The following is a 24,847-nucleotide window of genomic DNA, read 5'->3' as shown; positions in this document are numbered from 1 at the left end:
TTGGCATAATAATGAATGGTGAAGGCAAATTAGCACAATATATATATTTTTGCATTATAGATGATTTTTAACATCTTATTTATTATGTGAAAAAAAACTATATTTACTTGACCAATCTTCAATTTACTGTTCATAGTCAGAGATAATAACAGCAGTACTAGCAATTTGTTTGAGTATTAAGGGTTAAGAGCTCTGTTAAATGACAGACTATGAAATATTAACTAACCATTGTATTCAGTCACATTTGATATGCATTTGAACATTCACTGAACAGAAAATTATCCTTATTCATGACAATGTACAATTTTAGATTGAGTGGAAAATCCTGTTGGAAGAGTTGCTGGGAAAAGCTGTGGACCCATCCAGCACTGTGCAAGTGTACTTCAAGGATGAGCTTAATGAAATCTTGACTGAAATTGAAACTGAGTTCTTCGCGTGAGTTTGTCTGTTCACCCTTTGCTATAAATTCTGGTTATGTAAAAGCATTCTTGAGACTTTAAAAGGGAATGAAGAATATAAGTCTGTAAAGGATCATGGTACCAGAGCCAGTCTGAGAATTTTTATGCAACTTATTTCATTCCTTTCCCATAAAGTATCAAGAAATGGAAAATGAAATGCAGATTCTTAAGGTTAATTTCTTTAAGATGAATGTGACATCAAGACTGTGTGCAAATTAGGAATTATGTTCTCAGGGGGGGGATACATTATTTTATGAATAGTGTGCTCTGTAAAGTAAGATGTAATTATTTCACTGGTCAACAAAATTTAACTCTTTTTTCTCATCAAGGATGCAGTCTAGCTTTCCAGATCAATTTCCGATACAGATTACGAATTGCTAGTCTGTATCAGTACAACATATCTCATTTTCTTTCTATGGATACATACTTCTTAAGTTCAACTGCAGCTACATGATGCTTTGGTGAAGCTAAAATATGATCTGTAACATTTTAAACTTTTTATTGCCAAATTTCAGTATTTCTAGGTAGATGGTATACAAATTAGATACTATCCAGAAGGACAAGCTAAAATTGTTGAGATTTTAACCTTTTATGGCACTCATCACAAGCTAAAAGCACTGAGCTTTGGACCTCCTATGGTGGTCTGATTCAGGTTCATCCCTGTATAACATCTAGCAGTAATCTGCAAGCATTCCTTCATTCCATCGTGCTGATGTCCTGATGGAAGCACTCTCCTTGTTCACCAGACACTACACCAGACAACATCCTACATCCCATAGTAGCATATGGTTTCAGAAGTCTTTTAAAGCCATCTTCAAAATCCGGAGATCTTATGTTTTCCAAGAAATGTTCACATAGCCAACCAAAAAATTTCCAGGCCTCCAGCTCTAAGTCATCATGATGTGTGCTAGAATTGTGGTCTTTCACGAGTTCCTTTATCTGTGGACCAATGAAGATGCCTTCTTTCAATTTGGCCTTAGTGATCTTTGGAAATTTTTTCACCATATACCCAAATCCTTACGAATTTCCCTTGGCTAGAGTTTTCACAAACTGCTTCGAGACCAATCTTTATGTGAAGCGGGGGAAGAAGAACATTTTGTGGATCAACCACAATCCTGGACACTTGAAATTCCTAGCTCATATGGTCTTTGTTTCAGCCTTTCTGACTCCATATAATTTTTGAAAGTTGCTTGACTATCTCAGAGGCATAAAAACATTACTCACCTTTGCATTCAAATCACCCATCACTATAACCCAGTCTCGTGCATCAAAACTACTAACACACTCACTCATATATGTGACACCAACCTCCATAACATCTTGGTTGGCTGCCATGCCAGAGTCACAACAGCTTCACTTTTAAAACACTTAACTCTACAATGGAGTTCCCATGGAACAGTTCTTTCTTCAATTCTCTTGAATCTTTTCCTTCATGACCTCCCAATTCATTTTCTCATTACTTTTAGGAGAATATGCAAATTACCGTCTTCACACCACCATTGTGGTATATGACTAATCTCCCTCTTTTCTCTATATGATTTTAATGTTGTTTCTTTCAGAAATGCCACAAATCTACAGACTACACTGTTGTTCATGTGGAGTGAAAGGATCTACACTGACCTAGTAAAACCTGTGGGAGCTGCCCTCAGCTCACCCAAGTACTGCTACCGTGTCACCAATTCTCTCATGGAAGACTTTATTTCGTATCTTTACCTTGATAACTTACCTGACCTTCCCGGTAAACAAGAGCAGGTATGTTTTACCCTTCAAATACTCATATGCAGTACCAGCACAAACCAAGCTTACACATTTCAACAATAATTGCCATCTACATTATCGAGTATTACAACCTTTGAGGATTCATATTCATAGACTTATCATGGTCCATATGTACAGTCCAAGCATGTTCCGTATATGGTTTTAGCATACAGTATCAAAACAATCTATAAACACATTCCCAACAAGATTACTTGGTACTGTCTCAGTATTCTCAGATTCATTCATATACAGTAAATGTTTCTTACATGGCCTATTCCTACAGCCTCATTACAATTCATATATACAGTTTTAATGTAGTTATTGTATGCCTTCCTAATATAAGTATACTGAGTGGTTCGAGAATACAGTCCCATTTTGACCTATGTATATAGTATGATCTATGTAGATAGTCCCAGCATATGCACACTGCACATTTACTGCAAGCAATGTGCATTCCCAGTTCAACTTATGAAAACAGCCAATTCGATCAGTGTATATTATCCTAACATAAACATACTCAGCCATCTTCATATACAGTCTCAGCATAATCCCTATGAAAACAGCCAATTCGATCAGTGTATATTATCCTAACATAAACATACTCAGCCATCTTCATATACAGTCTCAGCATAATCCCCATACTGTTGCAGCATGATCTAATCATACCATCCTAGTATGAAACATACTCATCCATCTTCATATACAGTCTCAGCATAATCCCTATACTGTTGCAGCATGATCCAATCATACCATCCTAGTATGATTCACATACTAATTTCCAACATGAAAATTTTATAGCCTTAGTATATGCACACAGACTCATTTGCAGTTACCAATATTGACTGTACTGGGAGGAAGTTTCATATTCATGGGGCCCCATATCTCAAATAATCTTTGTCATACAACTTCCTGAATGCATTGTGTCTTCAGTCATCTTATTCCATTCAACCACCCTCTTATACTATGTAAGTGCTTCCTTATATCTTTTTTTGAAGTTTCTTGCTCACTTTCAAGTTATGTCCTCTGGATGTTCTATCCCTACTTCTCTTGACGAACTGTTAACTCTCTATGTCAACAATCTTCCTTGCTCTTTTTTCTTCCAAGATGGGTAAATTCAAAGCCTCTATCCTATCCTCATAACTCAGCTCTCTTGATTTTGGTACCATCTTTGTTGGTCTTATATAAGGCTTCTCTTCTATGCTCCTTGTGCTTTGTTGGTCTTCTATGGACCTTCTCTTCTAGCTCCTTGTGCTTCTTTAGGTGCATTGCCCAAACTTAGGAAGCATATTCTAGTTTTGACTTTATGTTTGATGTCAACAGCTTGCTGAATAATTCCTTATCCATGACCTTGAATGCATTTCTACTATCTGCTAGCAAACAGTTGGTCTCCTTCCTCCTCCTAAGATGTGACTGGGGCAACAGGTTAGGAACAATGTTGACTCCCAGGTCTTCTTCACACACAGCTTCCTGCAGCTTGTTCCTACTTAATGATAATACTGTCAAAAGTCCTATTTCACTCTGACCTATCCTATGTTTTATTTACTCAGCTTGAACTTCATCAACCACAGACTCAGTATGACCTGTGTATACTTCCACCTTGATCCATGTATATAATCTCATCCTAAGTCTAACATACTCTGTATGATTCATATATACAGTCCCTATATGATTAATGTATACATTAGCAGCATGATCCGTATCTACAAGTCTAGCATGATCCATGCATACAGCCCTAGTAAGAACTATGTATAATTCTTACTATGAACACAGAAGGGGGCCAGGTGAGGATATTCCCTCAAAGGCCCAGTTCTCTGTTCTTAACACTACCTCCCTAACACGGGAAATGGCGAATAGTTTGAAAAAAAAAAAATAAGGAAACAGACGAAAGAATGGCCCAACCCACCCACATACACATGTATATACATAGATGTCCACACACGCAAATATATATACCTATACATCTCAACGTATACATATATATACACAGACATATACATATATACACATGTACATAATTCATACAGTCTGCCTTTATTAATTCCCATCGCCATCCCGCCACACATGAAATAACAACCCCTTCTCCCCTCATGTGTGCAAGGTAGTGCTAGGAAAGGACAACAAAGGCCACATTTGTTCACACTCAGTCTCTAGCTGTCATGTAATAATGCACCGAAACCAGCTCCCTTTCCACATCCAGGCCCCACAGAACTTTCCATGGTTTACCCCAAACACTTCACATGCCCTGGTTCAATCCAGTGAAAAGTTTTTATCGAGGATGTAAGGCATGTGTACGTGTAGGAAGAGAGGAAAGTGATTGGTTCTCAGTGAATGTAGGTTTGCGGCAGGGGTGTGTGATGTCTCCATGGTTGTTTAATTTGTTTATGGATGGGGTTGTTAGGAAGGTGAATGCAAGAGTTTTGGAAAGAGGGGCAAGTATGCAGTCTGTTGTGGATGAGAGAGCTTGGGAAGTGAGTCAGTTGTTGTTCGCTGATGATACAGTGCTGATGGCTGATTCATGTGAGAAACTGCAGAAGCTGGTGACTGAGTTTGGTAAAGTGTGTGAAAGAAGAAAGTTAAGAGTAAATGTGAATAAGAGCAAGGTTATTAGGTACAGTAGGGTTGAGGGTCAAGTCAATTGGGAGGTAAGTTTGAATGGAGAAAAACTGGAGGAAGTGAAGTGTTTTAGATATCTGGGAGTGGATTTGGCAGCAGATGGAACCATGGAAGTAAAAGTGAATCATCGGGTGGGGGAGGGGGCAAAAGTTCTGGGAGCGTTGAAAAATTGTGTTGATGAATGATGTGGGGTGTGACTGTCATATATTCTTTGTATGAGATGTCTACAATGGTTGGTATTTTGTTCAGTGGGAGTAATTGTCAACTGGCATGACTAGAGGGTGTGAACTGGATTTGTGTTTGTATGAGGTTGAAAGAGTGACTGGAGACTTCTGTGAAAATGCAGACATCCTGTTCTGGATAAGCCATTGTTTCAAATGTGTATTGTAGTGCTGCATGATTGTTGTTGCTATTGTGGTGACAGAGTGGTAAAATAATTGTGAGGTTGTCTGTGTGTGAAAGGACCTTCAAGTTGGTCTAATTCAAAATCTTGAGGTTATAAGATACTGTTATGGAGGATTTAAATTTACATAGAAATATTCAAGTCACACCCATTTGGCTGCATCATTTTGTACGTCGCATTTTCATTCAATATTCTGTCTTTCTTGTGTTCTAACTGATAAGGTGTTTCAGATCGAGAACATGATAAAATTACAGAAGATAGTAGCCACAATGGAACTGAGAAGAACTTTCGTCCATCAACCTGACAATGCCTTTATCAAGAAACTCCAAATGATGTCTGGTGAAGTTGCAGAACTGGATGATATTAAAAAGGCTACTCAGAAAAACATGGTTGGGGTAAGATGTAGGTTTTCTTAATGCCTTAGACCTGCTATGTATGGAACATCATCTATAAAAGGAGCTAATATTGTAACCTGGGGAAACATGTACAAAGTAGAAACAAAACTAAGTACAAGGATAGCATGTATCAAGTAGAGGTAATATGATGACTATGGTACCCTTTATCTTGGAATAAAAAGAATTAATGAGAAATAGAAAGAATTCAACCTTTGCATTCTCTGTGTCATAGAAAGCAACTCAGAGGAGGAGGAGCAATGGGCTCAAACTTCCCCCCTTTTGAAGATCAGTTCTGAAATATGGAAAAGGAGCTAAGCAACGAGTGCTCATCCACCTTGTGGGTTTAGGTTAGGGTGTCTAAATGTGCATAGATGTAAACAAGACAGGGAAAAAAGTAGTACATAGGGAGTAACAAAAAAGTCATAACAAGAAACCAAGCAAGAAACAAAACAAGTACTTCTGTGGTAATACTTCTGTGGTAACAGAGTAGTAGATAAATGAAATAAGCTATGTGATGAGAGTTTGAATGCATACAGCATAAATGAATTTTAAGAGCTATATGACTGGAAAGCATAAAATTTCCCTACTAGAGAAAGATTATTTATCTCTCATGTCATACACCATAAATGACAGATGGACTCTTGATCTTATAGATATGTCGGATGTAATGCTCACACAACAGATCAAATTTGGCAGATGGGATACACATTTCACTGATGGTAGATAACAGATTTTTTGCTGATTTCACAGATCATGGATGTCTGATGGATTATTTATATCAGACACACATGGCATAGGGACTGCTAATCTCACAAATCATGATTACAGACAAACTTCTCATCTCACATATCATAAATGACCAATGGGCTACTTATCTCCTGGATTGTAGATGGTAACTACATTACTGTACTGATCTCAAAAATCATATAATACAGATGTACTACTTATCTCAATTCATACATGACAGAAGAACCAAGCATCTCACGGATCATAGGAGACAGATGGACCACTCATCTCATAGTGATAGACAACAAATAGACTAATCTCAAATCACAGATGCAGATGGACTAATGATTCCACAAATCATAAACGACATATAGACTCATTACATAACAGATGACAAATGTACTACTGATTTCACATATCATAAATGGAAGACAGATCACTTGCCTCACATTTGCATTGCACAAAGACTATTCATCTCATAAACCATATATAACATAACTCCTCCAAAAGATTGGAGATTAGAAATAAACCGCTCATCTCATAGACCATACATTATAGATAGACTACTCATCTCACAGATCATAGACAACAGACACATTACTTATCTCTAATCATAGATAGCCATCTAAAAAGTCATACATGATAGATGGCACATTTGTCTCAATGATTTTATATGGACTACTCATTTCACACAGCATATACTGATATGAATAGGTGGACTATGGTCCTTGTCACACACAGAGGGATTGCTCATCTTACAAGACAAAGACAGTTCATCTTAGAAATCACAGGTAGAAATACGTTCTTTATCTCATTGATTGCTGCAGTCTCATTTTTTCTAAGGGATAGTAATTTATCATGTTTCACTTTTCTTCGAGATTAAGACGTTTTCTTTTCAACAGATCACCTTGAATGACAACTTCATACTAAACACTAAAACACTGCTTAAACGATACCGCAGCTTGATATACAGCATGTATGAAAAGTTACCAGGAAATCCTCAAGTAATGTAAGTTGCCATTATTTTCTCTTCATTTAGTTAAAATTTTTAGTAAAGCTTTCATTCAAACAAAATTATCTAAATTTTGTGCACAGCACATTCAGGAATCTCTTTTGGTTACTTAGAATATTTCCAGTTAGTCTTTTCTTTCTTCTCAAAGAAAAAAGAGAAGGATAAGTGGGATCTTTTCTCTGTATGATGAATTTTTACAGTAAAAGTTATGATAGTTGATAGAAGCTCAACTTAAGGAACATCCAAAGACAGTGGATATGACTATATCATCATTATCTTTCTCCTGCACTCAGAATGGGCTGGTGCATTCCAAATCTTTTCATAACTAATCAGCTTAAATTTCATAAAATAATACCATCGTTTTATTAGTAATCCTATTATACCATTTTATAATTCTAGAATGATCCAATTCAATCATAAATTAGTTTGATATTATGAAACATTTTGGAACATTCTGAATATCCTTATAATACCTATCATTTTATTCTTTTAGGTGGAACCAGTTCCTTTTGCCTTACAGTCCTTATGGAATGTCATTATATACCCTAAACAAGTTCTGTAAGTACTGGAGAAAACCAGCTTATTGGTTTTGATATATTTCATCTTCTGAAAACTATATTTCTGTTTATATTAAAAGCAGCTAGACATCTCATAGAGAAGACAGCCTGTTAATTCTTAACACATTACATTCAGTTTTTTAAGGAAAGAGGGACTCGTAAAGAATACTAATCAAAATACTACGTGTGTGATATGTTCTGTTTCAGAATAGAGGTCCCTTTCTTTTATTAGCTTAAACTCAAATGTTTTTATCAGTCATATGTACCACAGTCTTTATATTAGATGCAGAGTACTTGTGTAGTCATGAAAGCTATGATCTAATTAGCTGTCATCTGAACTTTACCTTTGATAAAACTTCACCTATATGATGTGTTGTCCAATATTGCAGTGATCCCATACGCAGCTTTAGAGGTGCCACTCTTCTATCATGATGCTCCTAGCTATATCAACTATGCTGGTATTGGCCACATGATTGCCCATGAAATTGCCCATGGCTTTGATGGTACAGGTAATAGACATAAATTTTGTTGTTCACAGCCACTTTTTTTATAAGGTTTCCTTCTGCATATTTCAAAGTTACATGATGCTCCTAAGAAAAAAGCTAAATCCAGAATAATCATTTCTTTACAGGAATATTTTACGGTGGAAAAGAGAAACTAAAAACAGTTATGGATGGGGCACATAAGTATGTAAGTGCAACAGAAGTGCTGCAAGAACAGCTTCAGTACCCACATACATTCAATAGTTCTACTGGTCTTAGGTCAACATTCAGGGTAAGTTCTGGTGTACATTTGAATATTTTACTCTTGTTATAGTTGTGGATATACATAATTATGATGATATGTATGTACCCTAAATTCATAAAACAAAAAGAAATGAAACTAGCTTTATATAGAGAGAGTGGCAGATGTAGAGTGTTTTGGTCAGGGTGGTGTGCGAAGTGAGAGTCAGGAAGAGTGATTTGGTGAAGAGAGAAGAGGTGGTGAAAGCCTTGTGGAAGATGAAATCTAGCAAGATGATGGGTTTAGATGGTATTGCAGTTGAATTCATTGCGAAATGGGGTGACTGCCTTGTTGATTGGTTGGTAAGTGTATGTATGGATCATGGTGAAATGCCTGAGGATTGGTGCAGTGCATGTATAGTGCCATTGTACAAGGGCAAAGGGGATAAAGGTGAATATTCAAACTACAGAGGCATAAGTTTCTTGAGTATCACTGGAAAACTGTATGGAAGGGTATTGATTGAGAGGGTGAAGGCATGTACAAAGCAACAGACTGGAGAGGAGCATTGTGGTTTCAGAATGGGGTTGAAGAATGTGTGTGAGAAATACTTAGAAAAACAGATGGATTTGTTTGTAGCATTTACAGAACTGAAAAAAGCATATGACAGGGTGGATAGAGATGCTTTGTGGAAGGTCTTACGAGTATAGGGTGTGGGAGGTAAGTTGCTAGAAGCAGTGAAAAGCTTTTACCAAGGATGTAAGGCATGTGTACGAATAAGAAGAGAGAAAAGTGATTGGTTCCCAGCGAAGGTCAGTCTGCGGCAGGGGTGTGTGATGTTTCCATGGTTGTTCAATTTGTTTTTGGATGGGGTGGTTAGTGAGGTAAATGCAAGAGTTTTGGAGAGAGGGGTGAGTATGCAGTCTGTTGGGGATGAGACGACCTGGGAAGTGAGTCAGTTGTTGTTTGTCGATGATACAGCACTGGTGGCTGATTCGAGTGAGAAACTGCAGAAGTTGGTGACTGAGTTTGGAAAAGTGTGTGAAAGGAGAAAGATGAAAGTATATGTAAATAAGAGCAAGGTTATTAGGCTCAGCAGCGTTGAGGGACAAGTTACTTGGGATGTGAGTTTGAATGGAGAAAAACTGGAGGAAGAGAAGAGTTGTAGATGTCTGGGAGTGGACTTAGCAGTGAATGGAACCATGGAAGTGGAAGTGAGTCATAGAGTGGGGGTGGGGACGAAGGTTCTGGGAGCGATGAAGAATGTGTGGAAAAAGAGAATGTTATCTCAGAGTGTGAAAATGGGTATGTTTGAAGGAATAGTAGTTCTACCAATTTTATGTAGTTGTGAGGCATGGGCTATAGATAGGATTGTACAGAGGAGGGTGGATGTGTTGGAAATGAAATGTTTGAGCACAATATGTGGTGTGAGGTGGTTTATCGAGCAAGTAACGAAAGGGTAAGAGAGATGTGTGGTAAAAAAAAGAGTGCGATTGAGAGAGTAGAAGGTGTGTTGAAATGGTTTGGACATATGGAGAGAATGAGTGAGGAAAGGCCGACAAAGAGGATATATGTGTCAGAGGTTGAAAGAACAAGAAGTGGGAGACCAAATTTAAGGTGGAAGGATGGAGTGAAAAAGATTTTGAGCGATAACAGTAATCAATTATACTACCTGAACAAGGTACTTATACATATTTGGCCATGAAATTGAAGTAAAAATCCAGGCTGTGGAAACAAGTTATTTGAGAAGAGCATGTGGTATGACGAGATGGAATGAAGAAAGTAATGAAGGGGTGTACGAAAGATTTAATATGGCAAGGAATGCAAGGGAAGTGAATTGTGGAGTGATAGAAACATAATACTTTGAGGTGGTTTGGGTATGTGAAAAGAATTCAAGATGGAAAGTTTACAAGGAGAGTGTGCGACAGTATGATTAATGGGGTTGGTGTAAGAGGAAAACCATCTGTGACATGCAGAAATAGAGAGTGGAAGAATCCTGGAGGGAGAGAAACAGGGAAGGAATGTAGGGGATGGTGTATGCGAGGGAGGTATGTGGAGACAGGGATAAATGGAGACTGTTTTGCCTTGGCCATCCCCTCATGGACGGGAGTTCCTAGAAGAAATGGGCATCAGAGATACAGATAGATAGCTATTGAAGTCCAAGGTCAGAGGGATCTGTATATGGTATGCTATAATCTGACTTCATGTGATACTTATATGATTTGGTTTTCATAAAGATTTCCACAAAGAAGGAAGTTATTGCCTAGATAAGGTTTTTGCACTAATTTGACCTTGGTCTTAATAGTTAACATCATATTGACCTTATTACAGTATGCAACACCTCATCTATATATGGTCCTTAAATGTTTCAACACGTTTCACAAAGCTATGTTAACATTTACTAAAGTCATGGTTTGGACAAAGTAATGGTACATCGTACAAAAAGAAAGCAGCAGCTATGTGGTGTGTAGAGAGGGTCAGTTGAAGAAGGGTGAAGCCTGGAGAATTAATGAGAGAGAGAGGTTTTGATTCCACTCTTGCTGACAATGAAGTGGCAGAAGAGCTATCACACACATGTGAGCAGCATTCCATACCACAGCAAATAACATCCCTGTATATATGTTGATTATGTGAGGTTTACCCATGATCTATAGACACATGAACTGTGATTTGATTTTCATTGGCCACAAATTTATATCACTCAGATATATTGAGAGTATATTGCATAAGAAATACAGTACAGTCAGCCATAGTGGTCCACAAAATGTGGAGGAACTAGATCTAAGTGGTGAAGCTATATTTAGGAATTTCAGTCCTCTTATCACCCATTAGTACATTCTGTTGGGAAAACCAGTAGTTTTAACGATGATCAACTTCACTCAAGGTGATGATATCCATTTCAAAAGTCATGTTGAACCAGCAGATTCACTCATGACTAAAGTGCCTCAATTGCACACAAGCTTCCAGTTCTTCACCTGTTTCCCTATGTTAATTGGGTATACATTTGTAACAAATGCATGCATTTGTTACCTTTAGTTTTGTTTGAATGTATCCATTATCTTTGTAGTCATGTTTATGCTGCTATTTGTTTTTATATTGCATTATAATATTTATGTTCCACACAGTACACTTTTAAAGTGTTTGACACATCTTTTATCTTCCTACAGTTGAATTCTAGGCTGACTCTTAACGAAGCAATGGCAGACTCAGCAGCATATAGACTGGCTTGGGAATCCTACCTTGCTAACAGTAAGAGCATCAGTTGATGAAAGAGGACAAGTGCTTATGGGACTTAAAGAAATTGGGGTTATGGGGAAGATGCAGTGGGTTGGCTTATGATATCAAGTTATGGGGAAGATGTAATGACATAAACATCAAGGTTTTTGGGAGGAAGTAGTCAAATCGTTTATCCCAGGATACTACTAGCAGTGTTGAGTATAAACTAGAAAGAAGTAAAGAAATATGAAGAAGCTCAGGCTACGGAAATATAGTAGACATAAGAGATTAAGCTGAGGTATGGTTAAGTTTACGAAAGTTTATGCTGAGATGAGAGTGGGATAGTGGCAATGGCTCAATCTTTGAATGAGTTCTGACTAGAGAAAAATTCAAGCCAGAGAGAATGAAAAGGAGAGCGGGGGAGTAGTGAGATTCTTAAATATGGCTGAGAGTAGTGGGTTAGAAATGATCTAGTTAACAAGAATAAATATTCAGTGTCTCGGTCTTGAATGTGGGACAACTAGTAATAAGATTGGAATGAGGGAGCTGAAGATGACATGAGAATTAGTTGGGAAGGAGTAAAAGGCTAAATCTCGGATGGGATCAGGCTTGAGCTGGGGTTAGGGGTAGGAGAAGAATGGAAGATTAAAGTTAGGATAAGAGTGAGGGATATACAAAATGTTAAAGCTGGAGTGAGGGAAAGGAGTGGTTCAAAGCTTAAGTTGGGAATAAGGGTATGGGAGGAGTGAAAGGTTTTCACTGGTGTGAAGGTTGGGAAGAGGAAAAGTTACTAGGTGGAATATCTACCTACAGACACCAAGCTTCTCTCATGATGACAGGAGTAGCATGTAGAGCTCAATTTGACTTGCTTGTTGGATTATGCTATTTCTTTTGATTGCTTTCACTATATTTTTTTTGTATTGCTTGCTGTATAATGTTATTATTCTTGGTGGCTACTCCTTTGGCATAGCTGTCTATTCTTGGTTCATCAGATATTCTTCAAACATGAGTCTATTCTAATTTTGAATATTTCTGTAACCATTCCATGTATGTTTCCAAGGTCTCTTTGTATTATATTATTTATGCATTCCAGCTTCCCTGCTGGAGATCCATACATTTTTGTGTGGTATCTTTTCAGAGCATTCCTGGGTGTTTTGTCTTATTTAATGATATTTTCAGTTTAAAACAATGCTCTTTATGCCTCCATATTGCTACCAAGTATGTCATTATATATCTCTCCCTCTTTGTCATTCTACACTACCAAGTTCATGTGCTTTCTATTATTCACAGCAGTGCAGTTGTTCTAGTCCATCTGTTTTACAAGCAAAGTTTTTCTCTATTCTCTCAACTTTGTCTACTTCTGTCTGCTTGACTGGTAACCATATAACACAGCAGCATTCAGTTTTACTTCTAATGAACAGTATATTAAACATTTTCATCATTACTAAATATCATATCACTCATTATTTGGCTGGAAAGGATCATCTCCTTAAGTTCAAGTTTTTCATTTCTGTTTGTATATGCAGGGACCATGTATGTAGGTGCAGAAATATTGTGCAAGTATTAAAAGTGTGAAAGCTTACCTGAGATAAGAATATTGTTGTGACAGGTTTAAGGTAAATGGAAGGTGAGAGTAAACTGTGAGAGGTTCAAGCTTCTGCATAGCCTAAACTGAAAAGAGCTTCAAGTCATGGTAAGGAAGTAATGAGCTCTAGTTGGGGTAAGTAGGTAAGGTTTAAGTGGAAGTGGGGTCTGGGATTTATCAGTCTCTTTAAGTCTCATGCTGGATTAAGATTATGAAAGTAGAAAGAATCTAAAACAAGATGAGAGTTTTTAGTAAAGTGATTTGTGAGAGGTTCACTGCAGAGTAAGAGTTCATATGGAAGTGGATAAAGTCTGTTTGATGAAGAAGTGAGTAGTTAGGCTCAGAATGAGAAAAGAGTATGCAGTAAGAGTCTCAAGTTTGGGTGACAGTAGTGAGGCTAAGGGTTGGTTTAGAGTACATAGTAAAAGTCACATTATAGATGACAGTAATGAGGCTCAGGATTGGGTGAGAATATATAGTTAAGAGTCTGAAGTCTGGGTGACAGTAGTGAGGCTTCAGGTGAGGTTTGAATATGAAGTATGAGTCTCAGGTTAGGGTGACAGCAGGAGAATAATGATAGGCTCAAGATGGTTAAGAGGAAGTGCTAAGAGGTCCAAACTGGCATGAGATCAGAGATCATTTTAAGGTTCAAGTTGGAACAAAAGTAGAAAGTCATACGAGTTAGAAGTTAAGGTGATAGAAAGTCAAAAGTTCTGACTATGATTAAATAAAGGAAGTAATAAAGCTTTGCCTGGGGAAGAGTATGAGAGTACTGATGAGCTAAGCTTTCAGTAACATTGCAGGAATATATACAGACTTAAGCTATAGGAGAGCTTAGGCAAAGGTGAGAAGTATGGGAAAAGTGGAAGGCTCAGGATGAATTCACAGCAAGTAAGGGAGGTTCCCAGTGTATTTTGAGTGATATCTTTCTAGGAACAAATCTGTAAGTAAGCAAGGACCGAGCTTGAATGAGACTTGGTGTGTAATGTGAGGATAAAACTTGGGTTAATACATGGACATGGTGAAAGGCTTAAGATGTGTTAATGAAACGGCATTGAGAACCTCAAGCTAGGGTATTTAAAGAGGTATAGTTAGAGGCAGTCTGACTCATGTTGCAGTGAGAACAGAGTTTTGATAGTTCAGACTTTTGGCGAGATTTGGATGGCAGTGACAAGCTTAAGCTGACATGACAGTAAGTGAATAGTGAGAGGCTTGAACTGAAATGGAAGGAGTAATATTGATAACAAACAAGCATGGTAGTATAAACACCAAGTTACAAGAGTGGAACAGAAAATACAAGAGTAAAGCAGCAGGAAGAAATAAATTACACTCACACTGTAATTATGAAGGAAAGGCAAAAATGTTGGGAGTAAGGAGTATGAAGCAAATGGGATGAGGCAACAATATCGGAATAGGGATAAGAAGGGGTATGGAACAAGTGATGGGTAACAAAAGATGAAGAACAGTTTGGGCACTGTAGTATTAGTTGATGATAGTGATATGAAAGAAATGAGACAAGTGTTGGGCTGTAACAAGATTAGACTATGTAAATAAGAAAGTAGTAAGTGCTGTACATTGCAAAACATATGTGAAAATACTGTATCATTTACTTTGCTAATAGTTTTTATGAAATGGCAGGCCTTCTACATCGTCTTTTATTCATGATAAAAATGCATAATATAATCTTTTATCCCAACAGTCATGTCTTCCATAACAACTACCCAGGCACCAGAACCAAAATTTGGTAAGTAAACCAAGTTATATTACCCATCCATCTTTAATAGGACAAATAATGATTGCTCTTAACATTACTACTTCTGGAGGTGGAGGAATGGATGGAGTGAAAAAGATTTTGAGCAATTAGGGCCTGAACATACAGGAAGGTGAGAGGTGTACAAGGAATAGAGTGAATTGGAATGATGTGGTATACTGGGATTGACATGCTGTCAATGGACTGAACCAGGGCATGTGAAACATCTGGGGTAGACCATGGAAAGGTCTGTGGGGCCTGGATGTGGATAGGGAGCTGTGGTTTTCGGTGCATTACGCATGGCAGTTTGAGACTGCGTATGAATGAATGTGGCCTTTTTTGTCTTGTTTCCCTGGAGCTACCTTGCTGAAGCAGGGGGTAGCGATCTTGTTTCCTGTGGGGACATCTGACATTCAATGGGAACCAGTCACTCTCCTCTCTTACTACTTGTACACATGCCTTACATCCTTGGTAAACACTTTTCACTGTTCTAGCAACTTACCTCTCACACCATATACCCTTACAACCTTCCACAAAGCATCTCTATCAACCCCATCATATGCCTTCTCCAGAACCATAAATGCTACAAACAAATCCATCTGTTTTTCTAAGTGTTTCTCACATACACTCTTTAAAGCAAACACCTGATCCCACTTCTAAAACCACACTGCACTTCCCCAGTCTGATGCCCTGTATATGCCTTCACCCTCTCATTCAATACCCTCCCATATATATATATTCCCTCCCCGACATATGTCTGAGTTCCATTCTGACTGACCAGTCAGATCTCGAAATGGATGTAAGTCGGATGTATGTCAGCATGGCACATAGAATTCATATACCTGTACTGCATTCTTTTATGATACTCAATTTCTTTCATGATTATCTCTTTTTTTATTAACAAGCTTTATTATATGATTCTCCTTTTGGAAACAAATGGACAGAGTGAAAAAATTTTTGAATGCTTGGGGCTTGAATATGCAGGAGGCAAGACATGCATGGGATAATGAATTTTAGCAATGTGATATACCAGGGGTGATGAGCTGTCGGTGGACTGAACCAGGGCAAATAAAGCAGCCAGTCTTTGAGCTGCATTTGTCAATGAGCTCCTTACATATCTTTTAAACATCATCTTCAGATCTTCCTTCTAATCTCTTAGCAAAACTGGGATTATCTATCTGCATTTGAGAGGATGTAGTGAGGAGCACCAGGGGAAAGCAAGATCCTGCAAGGGTAGGAATGTTGCTAAAAGAAATTGTGATGACATAAGTGAATGGACTATACCCACCTGTTACTGCCGTTACAGTAAAAGTTTTATATAAGCAGAAACACTGTATTCACTTTCAAAAAAAGGTGGTCGAGGTATGGACTCTCATCGAAGACGGTCAGTGAATCGGTATCTATCTGGAAATCCTTCAGCAACAAGACTTAAGCGCGAGACATCATCCCCTTACTTACCTCCCTTATTCTCACCGGAGCAACGACTGCCATGGCTGGACTTGAATCCTTCACAGCTCTACTATCTCCGCACTGTTCAGGTATTGTAATTTTTAATCTGAGGTAAATGCCATATGCTCAGTACTTTCTTCCTAATTCATCAGTGCATTACTAGTGCACACATCACTGTAATGGATAATCATTGCCATAGTTATTGATGTGAAAGTTTGACATGATTTAGTTGCACTGCTTCTAACAGTGGGAGCGAAGGGTGGGTGGGTAGTTGTTTCTAGATGGATTATGTGTAGGTACCTGTGACTTTCGTATTTAGGTGGCAGGATGGTTTGTGGCTGATTTTTGAGTAGTCTGAGTCTTTTTGTGTTCTTTGAGAAGGGATTTCATTGATATGGATCAAGAGTGCTTAATAAATGGGGGCTGGCCTAATGTGATAAAAGTGGATTTTCTTTAATTTGCACCAGAGTTCATTGCTGTGGGTGTTCTGGTTCAGTGTTGAGGAAGGTGCACCAGTTTTCAGTTTGTCATTCAGTAATTAGGTTCTTTATAATTATCCCAGGATCAATTTCTTTGAAAAAACACACACTCATGAAATACAGTCTTAGAAACAAGTTCAGTCTTGCTAAGCAAGCAGTACTTGAAACTTTCATGTCTTTTCAGAACCAATGTAGTGGAAGCAGTGATGTTGATATGTTAACACTGATGGAGAATGAGCATTTACCACCTAGACTGAGGTACTGTTCTTTAATTGCATCAATTTTATTTGCCTTCATCACAATTTTTCTTTATGACAGATAAAAGTTTATCTACACTCTTCTGTAATGGTATTACAGTACTGTCTTCTTACTATTTATTCAACTTTAGGATATGTTATACAATCATCTTTTTGGGATATAAGTTGCTATCTTTACCACATATTTTTTAACCAGATGTGTCTTTTCATTCTGCAGGGTAAATATAGTCCTCAGAAATGACCCACTCTTTGCTAAAGCCTTCAACTGCCAAGATGGATCAAAAATGAAACTCCCCATGCAGCATCCCTTTGTCTTGGGCTAACAGCTCAAGTATCCTTTAATTCTGGGAGAGCAAATTCATCCATTAGTTAATTACAAGTTTTATGTATTGAGTTTACTGAAGTTTATCCTTTGAATATATTCAAAACAGTTCATGTCATTTGCATGGGTTATTTATCAGTTTCTTGTGTATCATTCTTCATGAAGAATGAGGCTTGTCTACTCTGCCATTTAATGGAGTATGCAAGGCAAAGAATGGTCACAAGCCACATGGCAGTAATGATATTGGGATTAAACTGAGAAACATTTAAGAAAAATGAAACCTACCTCATCTGATGCTTATTTACTGGAAAAGAGTTACCAGAACATTAGAAACTTTGTCAGAGAATGAAAATTTATTTCCGTAAAAAAAAATCCTCATGCAATGTGTCATCCACTACCTATCGGGTATCAAATGCAGTTCCTCCATCATGTGCCTCATCCCTTCTTGCAAAATTTTAAAACACTTTCAATTGCTAATGCACTTTGTAATTGGCTAATTCCTAAATATGTCTTCATTTTTTCCTCTTCCTTGTAACTTTGTCATCTTAGCCTAGTTTGTTCATGCCACATGCCTTATCAAATAGCACTCCTCTTTTCATAACCATTTACAATGAATTGTAACAGAGAAAACATACACACACACACACACACACACAAAAAAAAAAAAAAACTTAGTGGAGGCATTTGGTACCAGGATAAGAGCCTTTAGTGTCTAATCTGTGCTTTCTGGTATTCCCAATTTTTCTTTATTCCTTCACCCGTCAAAGATACTAGAATTTGGTAGTATGAAGGACTCTACTTGCACTCTCATTATATCTTTTCCAAGTGTTTAATCATACTAAGGTGCTTTTTAACCTCTAACCTCATGAGGAAGTTCACCTTCAATGTCTCTACCACAATTTATTTTATAGTTGTTTAAAAAAAAAAATGTTGTCTAAGAGAATGACAGGTAAACAGCATAAAATAAATTTAGGTTTGTGAGATCTATGTGAGATCTATGTACAAGCTGCTGCACCATCAGTATTATAAATAATAATGGAAAATTTTGCCACCTTGTTAAATTTTTTTTCACTTCTAGTGATGGAATGATTATTAAGTCGTTCTTTGTTTTTTAATCAATATGATCTACACCAGAATCATTTCATACATATATTTTCAGTACAGTTTATCCACCAAAAAGGCATTTGCTACCCATACTCCCTCTCCATATCCCTAATTAGAAATCTGAACTGAAATTAATGAGGGAAAATCTCAGACAATTTATAACTGGATGGAGAGGTTGCCTAAGCACATGTATGGATGGGGGCTTCAGGGGTCTGTGAATTATCAGCAGTCAACAGTATCTTTTAGTAATAGGCAGATCACACGCCACTTTCCTCTTTTTGTACACCAGAATATCTTTGTTTTTCAGGGATGGTAATTGTCACAAGCACCTTCACAAAAAACTTTGTTTTTGGTATGCTCATAATGTGTGAAGTCAAGAAATGCTACATGTTTAAAAAATCCTAAATTTGGTATGCAAATGTGCTCTAACTCAACCATGTGACCTAGTATGCTGCAATTTCATATCTGGTAAATTTATCTTGTAAAAGTCTTTTAGTATAAGGTACTTAATATTTTTTTTATTCAATGTGTACAGCTTACTATTAACATTTGGTGTATCATTTTCCCTGATGCTATATAGTGGCTTATTTTATAAATGTATCGTGTTATGGACTTAACTACCTGTTTGGAGTTTTGTGCAACCTAGTCCTTACACATTTCTGCACACTCCTTCTCAATGCATTTCTCAACCATATACTAGCATACTTTAGCCGCATCTGATTTTGTTAATCCTCTTTTTTAACTCATTCACATACACTTTCATAGGTATTATTCCTGTTCTATCTTTCCATATGCTTATAACATCTGAGAATGCTCCTCTCCAATTTCATTACCTGGAAAAAAAATTTACAGCATCATGTCTCAGGCATGGCCATCTCCCAACATGAAAAAATATTAACATATAAATGACCTCACAAAATGAAAAAAATCCTACATAGCCTGTCACAATCCAAATGAAAACAAGATATTTCAATCATGCAATTAATAGCCTTGCTCAGACCGGTTCCTAGGATCGCCTGTGAAATACAATTGCCTATTTGTACAGTATGGAGTGAGTTTTACACTCATGGTGCCCCACTGCTTAAACTCTTCTTTTTAAGGATAGTGAGATTTGCCATTAGGTAGGACTAGCAAACTGTGATGTATTAGACTACCCGTCTTGTGAGATTCCCTCAATGGGACTCGCCAGACTGTTGAGATATTGTCACACTCAGGTATCCTTGTCTTATACCATGTACACTCTTCATTTCTGATTATTATTACAGAAAAATACAGTCTAGAGTCCGTGTGAATCTCTTATGACCTTATATGAAGACAGGAAGAATTTCAGCTCTGTATGATTTCTTGCACATAAAATTTTCAGTTCACGGTCTTTATAGTATTCTTCTTCCTGTGGTACACAGGGTATGGATATATCCAAGATACATCTGACAAATTACAGGTAAAAAGTTCAAATGTGAAATGTACAGCAATACTTATGAATGTTTAATGTGAGTAGATGTACAATACATTATTATCTGCATAATTCACTTTTCAGACATGCATATAATGACATATAGAATGTTTATGATTATATAAATGTGCTTAATGACATGCACAACACAGTAATGTAACGTGCTATTGACATGAAATTGTGTGTATAATATTATTAATATCACTGTACCAATGGTCCTTAAACTAAAAGATGACTTTCAACAGAAAGGAATTACTAAAGTATGGTTCTCTTTATCTTGTGTGCCAAATTTGACATTTTTGGAGACGTGAGGTTATTGTACTGCTGGTGAAGTGCCACCCTGTCTGTTAATTAACCAGGAAAGAAACTTCCCTAGATTGCCATAAAGTCCATCTAATATAAAAGCGATATTTCGTATACATTTCAGTTCCGAGCTCAATGATACATGACACCATACATCATTGTGTCTCCTAAAGAATTCTTTATTTTTGTTTTTCACTGGTAAATGTAGTAGGTTGACAATGATGGTTATAATAACCATGGGCCTGACGGTTGATAAACTGGATCCCAAATAACCAATAAATCAACTTATAATACCACATCAACCAATGTATGCGTTTTCTTGACTATATCAACATTTTGCTTTGCATCATGGCAGAGAACTCCACAAGTCCATGTGTATGTTAATAAATGCTGTGTCTCAAGAAAGTCAAATTGCAGAGAAACTCCTGAAGTCTCTTACCGATTCCCCAAAAAACCCAAATTGGAGAAAGAAGTTATTTCTTGGGGGAAACATTTGATTATTTCATGGAGTCATATGGCATTTAGCAAGTAAAAATTCTATTTCTTTATATTAAGTACTTTTTCATGATCCTTTGAGGTTGATACCAAATCTTTAAACTACAGTAATTCTTAATAAAATAATCAGGGTCATTGCAGAAACAGATGCTGAAAATGGATGAAAAGCCTATCAATGGACTATTTATAATTATTACAAATGATGCAGATTGGGGACATTTCTCCACACAAAGTAACAAGGGGTATAATCAAGGAAACAGGTAAAACCAACTGGGACCCTGTTAACAAAATGCATAAAGACCTAAAACTTCATTTGGGGGACCCATGTTTCCCTCTATTATTGGTGTTTTAGTCAAAATTTACCCAAAACATAACAGAATCTTCCTCATGCCATGTGATATTTATTGAATGCAGTTGAAATTAAAAAAGTATCTTACATGCTTAGGAATGCAGATTGGTTTCATTTGTTTCCAGAATAAGTCTAAATCTTTTTCCACATTGCTAAGAGCTTTGAATATTGAGTGATTAAGTTTTATAATACTGATATAGCATTCAGGGATTACAGTAACTTACATTTTACAATGTTACATGTGGTGGTAAGGATAGTGTTTCTAAAGGCAAATGCCAGGTTAATCAATGTAAGATTAGGTAATACACTTTCATTATCAAAAGAAACTATAAAATAAACACATGGTGGTAAGAAAAGTGTTTCTAAGGGCAAATGCCAGGTCAATTAATATAAGATTCAGTGGTACACTTTCATTCTCAAAAAAAAGAAAAAACTATCATATAAACAATCACAGTACCTAAAATGATTGTACATATGATAACATGCTATGATTGTAGATATGTGATAACAAGCCTGTTTATCAAATTAGCTTCGCACTGAAAATCACTTTGAGATAAGGGTGTTTATATGTGCTTTACATAATTCCTTGTGATATGTGGATAAGAGAGGATGGGCCATTCTTTCTGTTTCTTGGTGCTACCTCACTGATGTGGGAAACAGCAATTAAGTATTCATTTTTTTATCTAATTATCATACTTTGTCGCTGTCTCCTGCGTTAGCGAGGTAGTGCAAGGAAACAGACGAAAGAATGGCCCAACCCACCCACATACACATGTATATACATACACATCCACACACACACATATACATACCTATACATCTCAACGTATACATATATATATATACATACACAGACATATACATATATACACATGTACATAATTCATACTTGCTGCCTTTATTCATTCCTGTCGTCACCCCATCACACATGAAATGACAACCCCCTCCCCACGCATGAGTGTGAGGTAGCGCTAGGAAAAGACAACAAAGGCCACGTTCGTTCACACTCAGTCTCTAGCTGTCATGTATAATGCACTGAAACCACAGCTCCCTTTCCACATTCTGGCCCCACAAAACTTTCCATGGTTTACCCCAGACGCTTCACATGCCCTGGTTCAATCCATTGACAGCATGTCAACCCCGGTACACCACAACGTTCCAATTCACTCTATTCCTTGCACACCTTTCACCCTCCTGCATGTTCAGGCCCCGATCACTCGAAATCTTTTTCACTCCATCCTTCCACCTTCAATTTGGTCTCCCACTTCTCATTCCCTTCACCTCTGACACACATATCCTCTTTGTCAATCTTTCCTCACTCATTCTCTCCATATGACCAAACCATTTCAATACACCCTATTCTGCTCTCTCAACCACACTCTTTTTATTTCAACACATCTCTCTTACCCTTTCTTTACTTACTCGATCAAACCACCTCACACCACATATTGTCCTCAAACATCTCATTTCCAACACATCCACCCTCCTTCGCACAACCCTATCTATAGCCCATGCCTCGCAACCACATAACATTGCTGGAACCACTAATCCTTCAAACATACCTATTTTTGCTTTCCGAGATATTGTTCTTGCCTTCCACACATTTTTCAATGCTCCCAGAACTTTCACCCCCTCCCCCACCCTGTGACTCACTTCCACTTCCATAGTTCCATCCGCTGCCAAATCCACTCCCAGATATCTAAAATGCTTCACTTCCTCCAGTTTTTCTCCATTCAAACTTACCTCCCAATTGACTTGACCCTCAACCCTACAGTACCTAATAACCTTGCTCTTCTTCACATTTACTCTCAGCTTTCTTCTTGCACACACTTTACCAAACTCGGTCACAAGCTTCTGCAGTTTCTCACCCAAATCAGCCATCAGCACTGTATCATCAGCGAACAACAACTGACTCACTTCCCAAGCCCTCTCATCCACAACAGACTGCATACTTGCCCCTCTCTCCAAAACTCTTCCATTCACCTCCCTAACAACCCCATCCATAAACAAATTAAACAACCATGGAGACATCACGCACCCCTGCCGCAAACCGACATTCACTGAGAACCAACCACTTTTCTCTCTTCCTACTCGTACACATGCCTTACATCCACAATAAAACTTTTCACTGTTTCCAGCAACTTGCCTCCCACACCATATACTCTTAATACCTTCCACAGAGCATCTCTATCAACTCTTATCATATGCATTCTCCAGATCCATAAATGCTACACACAAATCTATTTGTTTTTCTAAGCATTTCTCACATACATTTTTCAAAGCAAACACCTGATCCACACATCCTCTATCACTTCTGAAACCACACTGCTCTTCCCCAATCTGATGTTCTGTACATGCCTTCAGCCTCTCAATCAATACCCTCCCATATAATTTCCCAGGAATACTCAACAAACTTTTACCTCTGTAATTTGAACATGCCTTCAGCCTCTCAATCAATACCCTCCCATATAATTTCCCAGGAATACTCAACAAACTTTTACCTCTGTAATTTGAACATACCTTTATCCCCTTTGCCTTTGTACAATGGCACTATGCATGCATTCTGCCAATCCTCAGGCACTTAACCATGAGCCATACATACATTGAATAACCTTACCAACCAGTCAACAACACAGTCATCCCCTTTTCTTATAAATTCCACTGCAATGCCATCCAAACACGCCGCCTTGCTGGATTTCATCTTCCGCAAAGCTTTCACTACCTCTTCTCTGTTTACCAAATCATAATAAAATTAATAAAAAAGAAACAAATCCTTGTCAAGCATGATATGGAACACTTTTTTTTATTCACAGATAAAAAATAAGGTAATAGTAGTGCGGTTAATTCAGAGTAAAAATAGGTGCTACATTTGTGCAAAATCAACTGAACCTTTCCAGCAATCAAGATTTATCTTGATTTTCCATGAGCAAGTCTAATTATACCATATATACACATGACACAGGAGATTAATCATAATGTTAGTATAATTCTACAGTCATATTGGCAACAAGCTGAGGATATGAAAGGTCCCATTAATGTTAGACAAGTATATTACTGACTTTTAAGCAAATTTACCACAATTTCCTTCATTTACGTGAATATTATCATCTTGTTTAAAGTCCTTCATATAATACTCCAAATCATGCTCTGCGTATTTAAGTAAAGTCAATGGACTATGTAAAATATTTGAAACATAAGTAGCCATTTTTCTTAAGCGAGCTGTACCAAGGGTTCATCATCATTTCCTTTTTGTTTTACTTTTTCTGATATGGGCATTTTCTGTTTCCTATCTATTTGCTTACTTTTATGTTAGTTGCATAATTTTCATTCTGTGTATCATCATGGATATGTTTTATGATTTTATAAAATACTATCCTCTCATTTTATTCATTATGATATATGCATGCACTTTCTGTTAACCTGTTGCTTGTAAAAGCATGTTT

At 37.3% G+C, this 24,847-nt stretch overlaps 1 protein-coding gene across 2 annotated transcripts in view; it reads left to right on the top strand.

Annotated features, from left to right (window-relative positions):
- Positions 1–20,175, top strand: part of LOC139755010 (membrane metallo-endopeptidase-like 1) — a 47,936-nt gene extending 27,761 nt beyond the window's left edge. For both annotated transcript variants that reach the window (XM_071672920.1, XM_071672928.1), the window contains exons 10-21: positions 311–435; positions 2,018–2,210; positions 5,463–5,627; positions 7,256–7,362; positions 7,859–7,923; positions 8,312–8,431; positions 8,554–8,696; positions 11,810–11,891; positions 15,143–15,187; positions 16,547–16,731; positions 17,306–17,379; positions 17,596–20,175. In XM_071672920.1, coding sequence (XP_071529021.1) covers positions 311–435; positions 2,018–2,210; positions 5,463–5,627; positions 7,256–7,362; positions 7,859–7,923; positions 8,312–8,431; positions 8,554–8,696; positions 11,810–11,891; positions 15,143–15,187; positions 16,547–16,731; positions 17,306–17,379; positions 17,596–17,701 — 1,410 coding nt within the window. In that variant the 3' untranslated portion in view covers positions 17,702–20,175. The remainder of the gene's footprint in view (positions 1–310; positions 436–2,017; positions 2,211–5,462; positions 5,628–7,255; positions 7,363–7,858; positions 7,924–8,311; positions 8,432–8,553; positions 8,697–11,809; positions 11,892–15,142; positions 15,188–16,546; positions 16,732–17,305; positions 17,380–17,595) is intronic.
- Positions 20,176–24,847: the final 4,672 nt, after the last annotated feature.

This window comes from Panulirus ornatus, chromosome 2, assembly GCF_036320965.1.
Source record: "Panulirus ornatus isolate Po-2019 chromosome 2, ASM3632096v1, whole genome shotgun sequence".
Lineage (NCBI taxonomy): Eukaryota > Metazoa > Arthropoda > Malacostraca > Decapoda > Palinuridae > Panulirus > Panulirus ornatus.
This window is presented reverse-complemented; position numbering and strand designations above follow the sequence as displayed.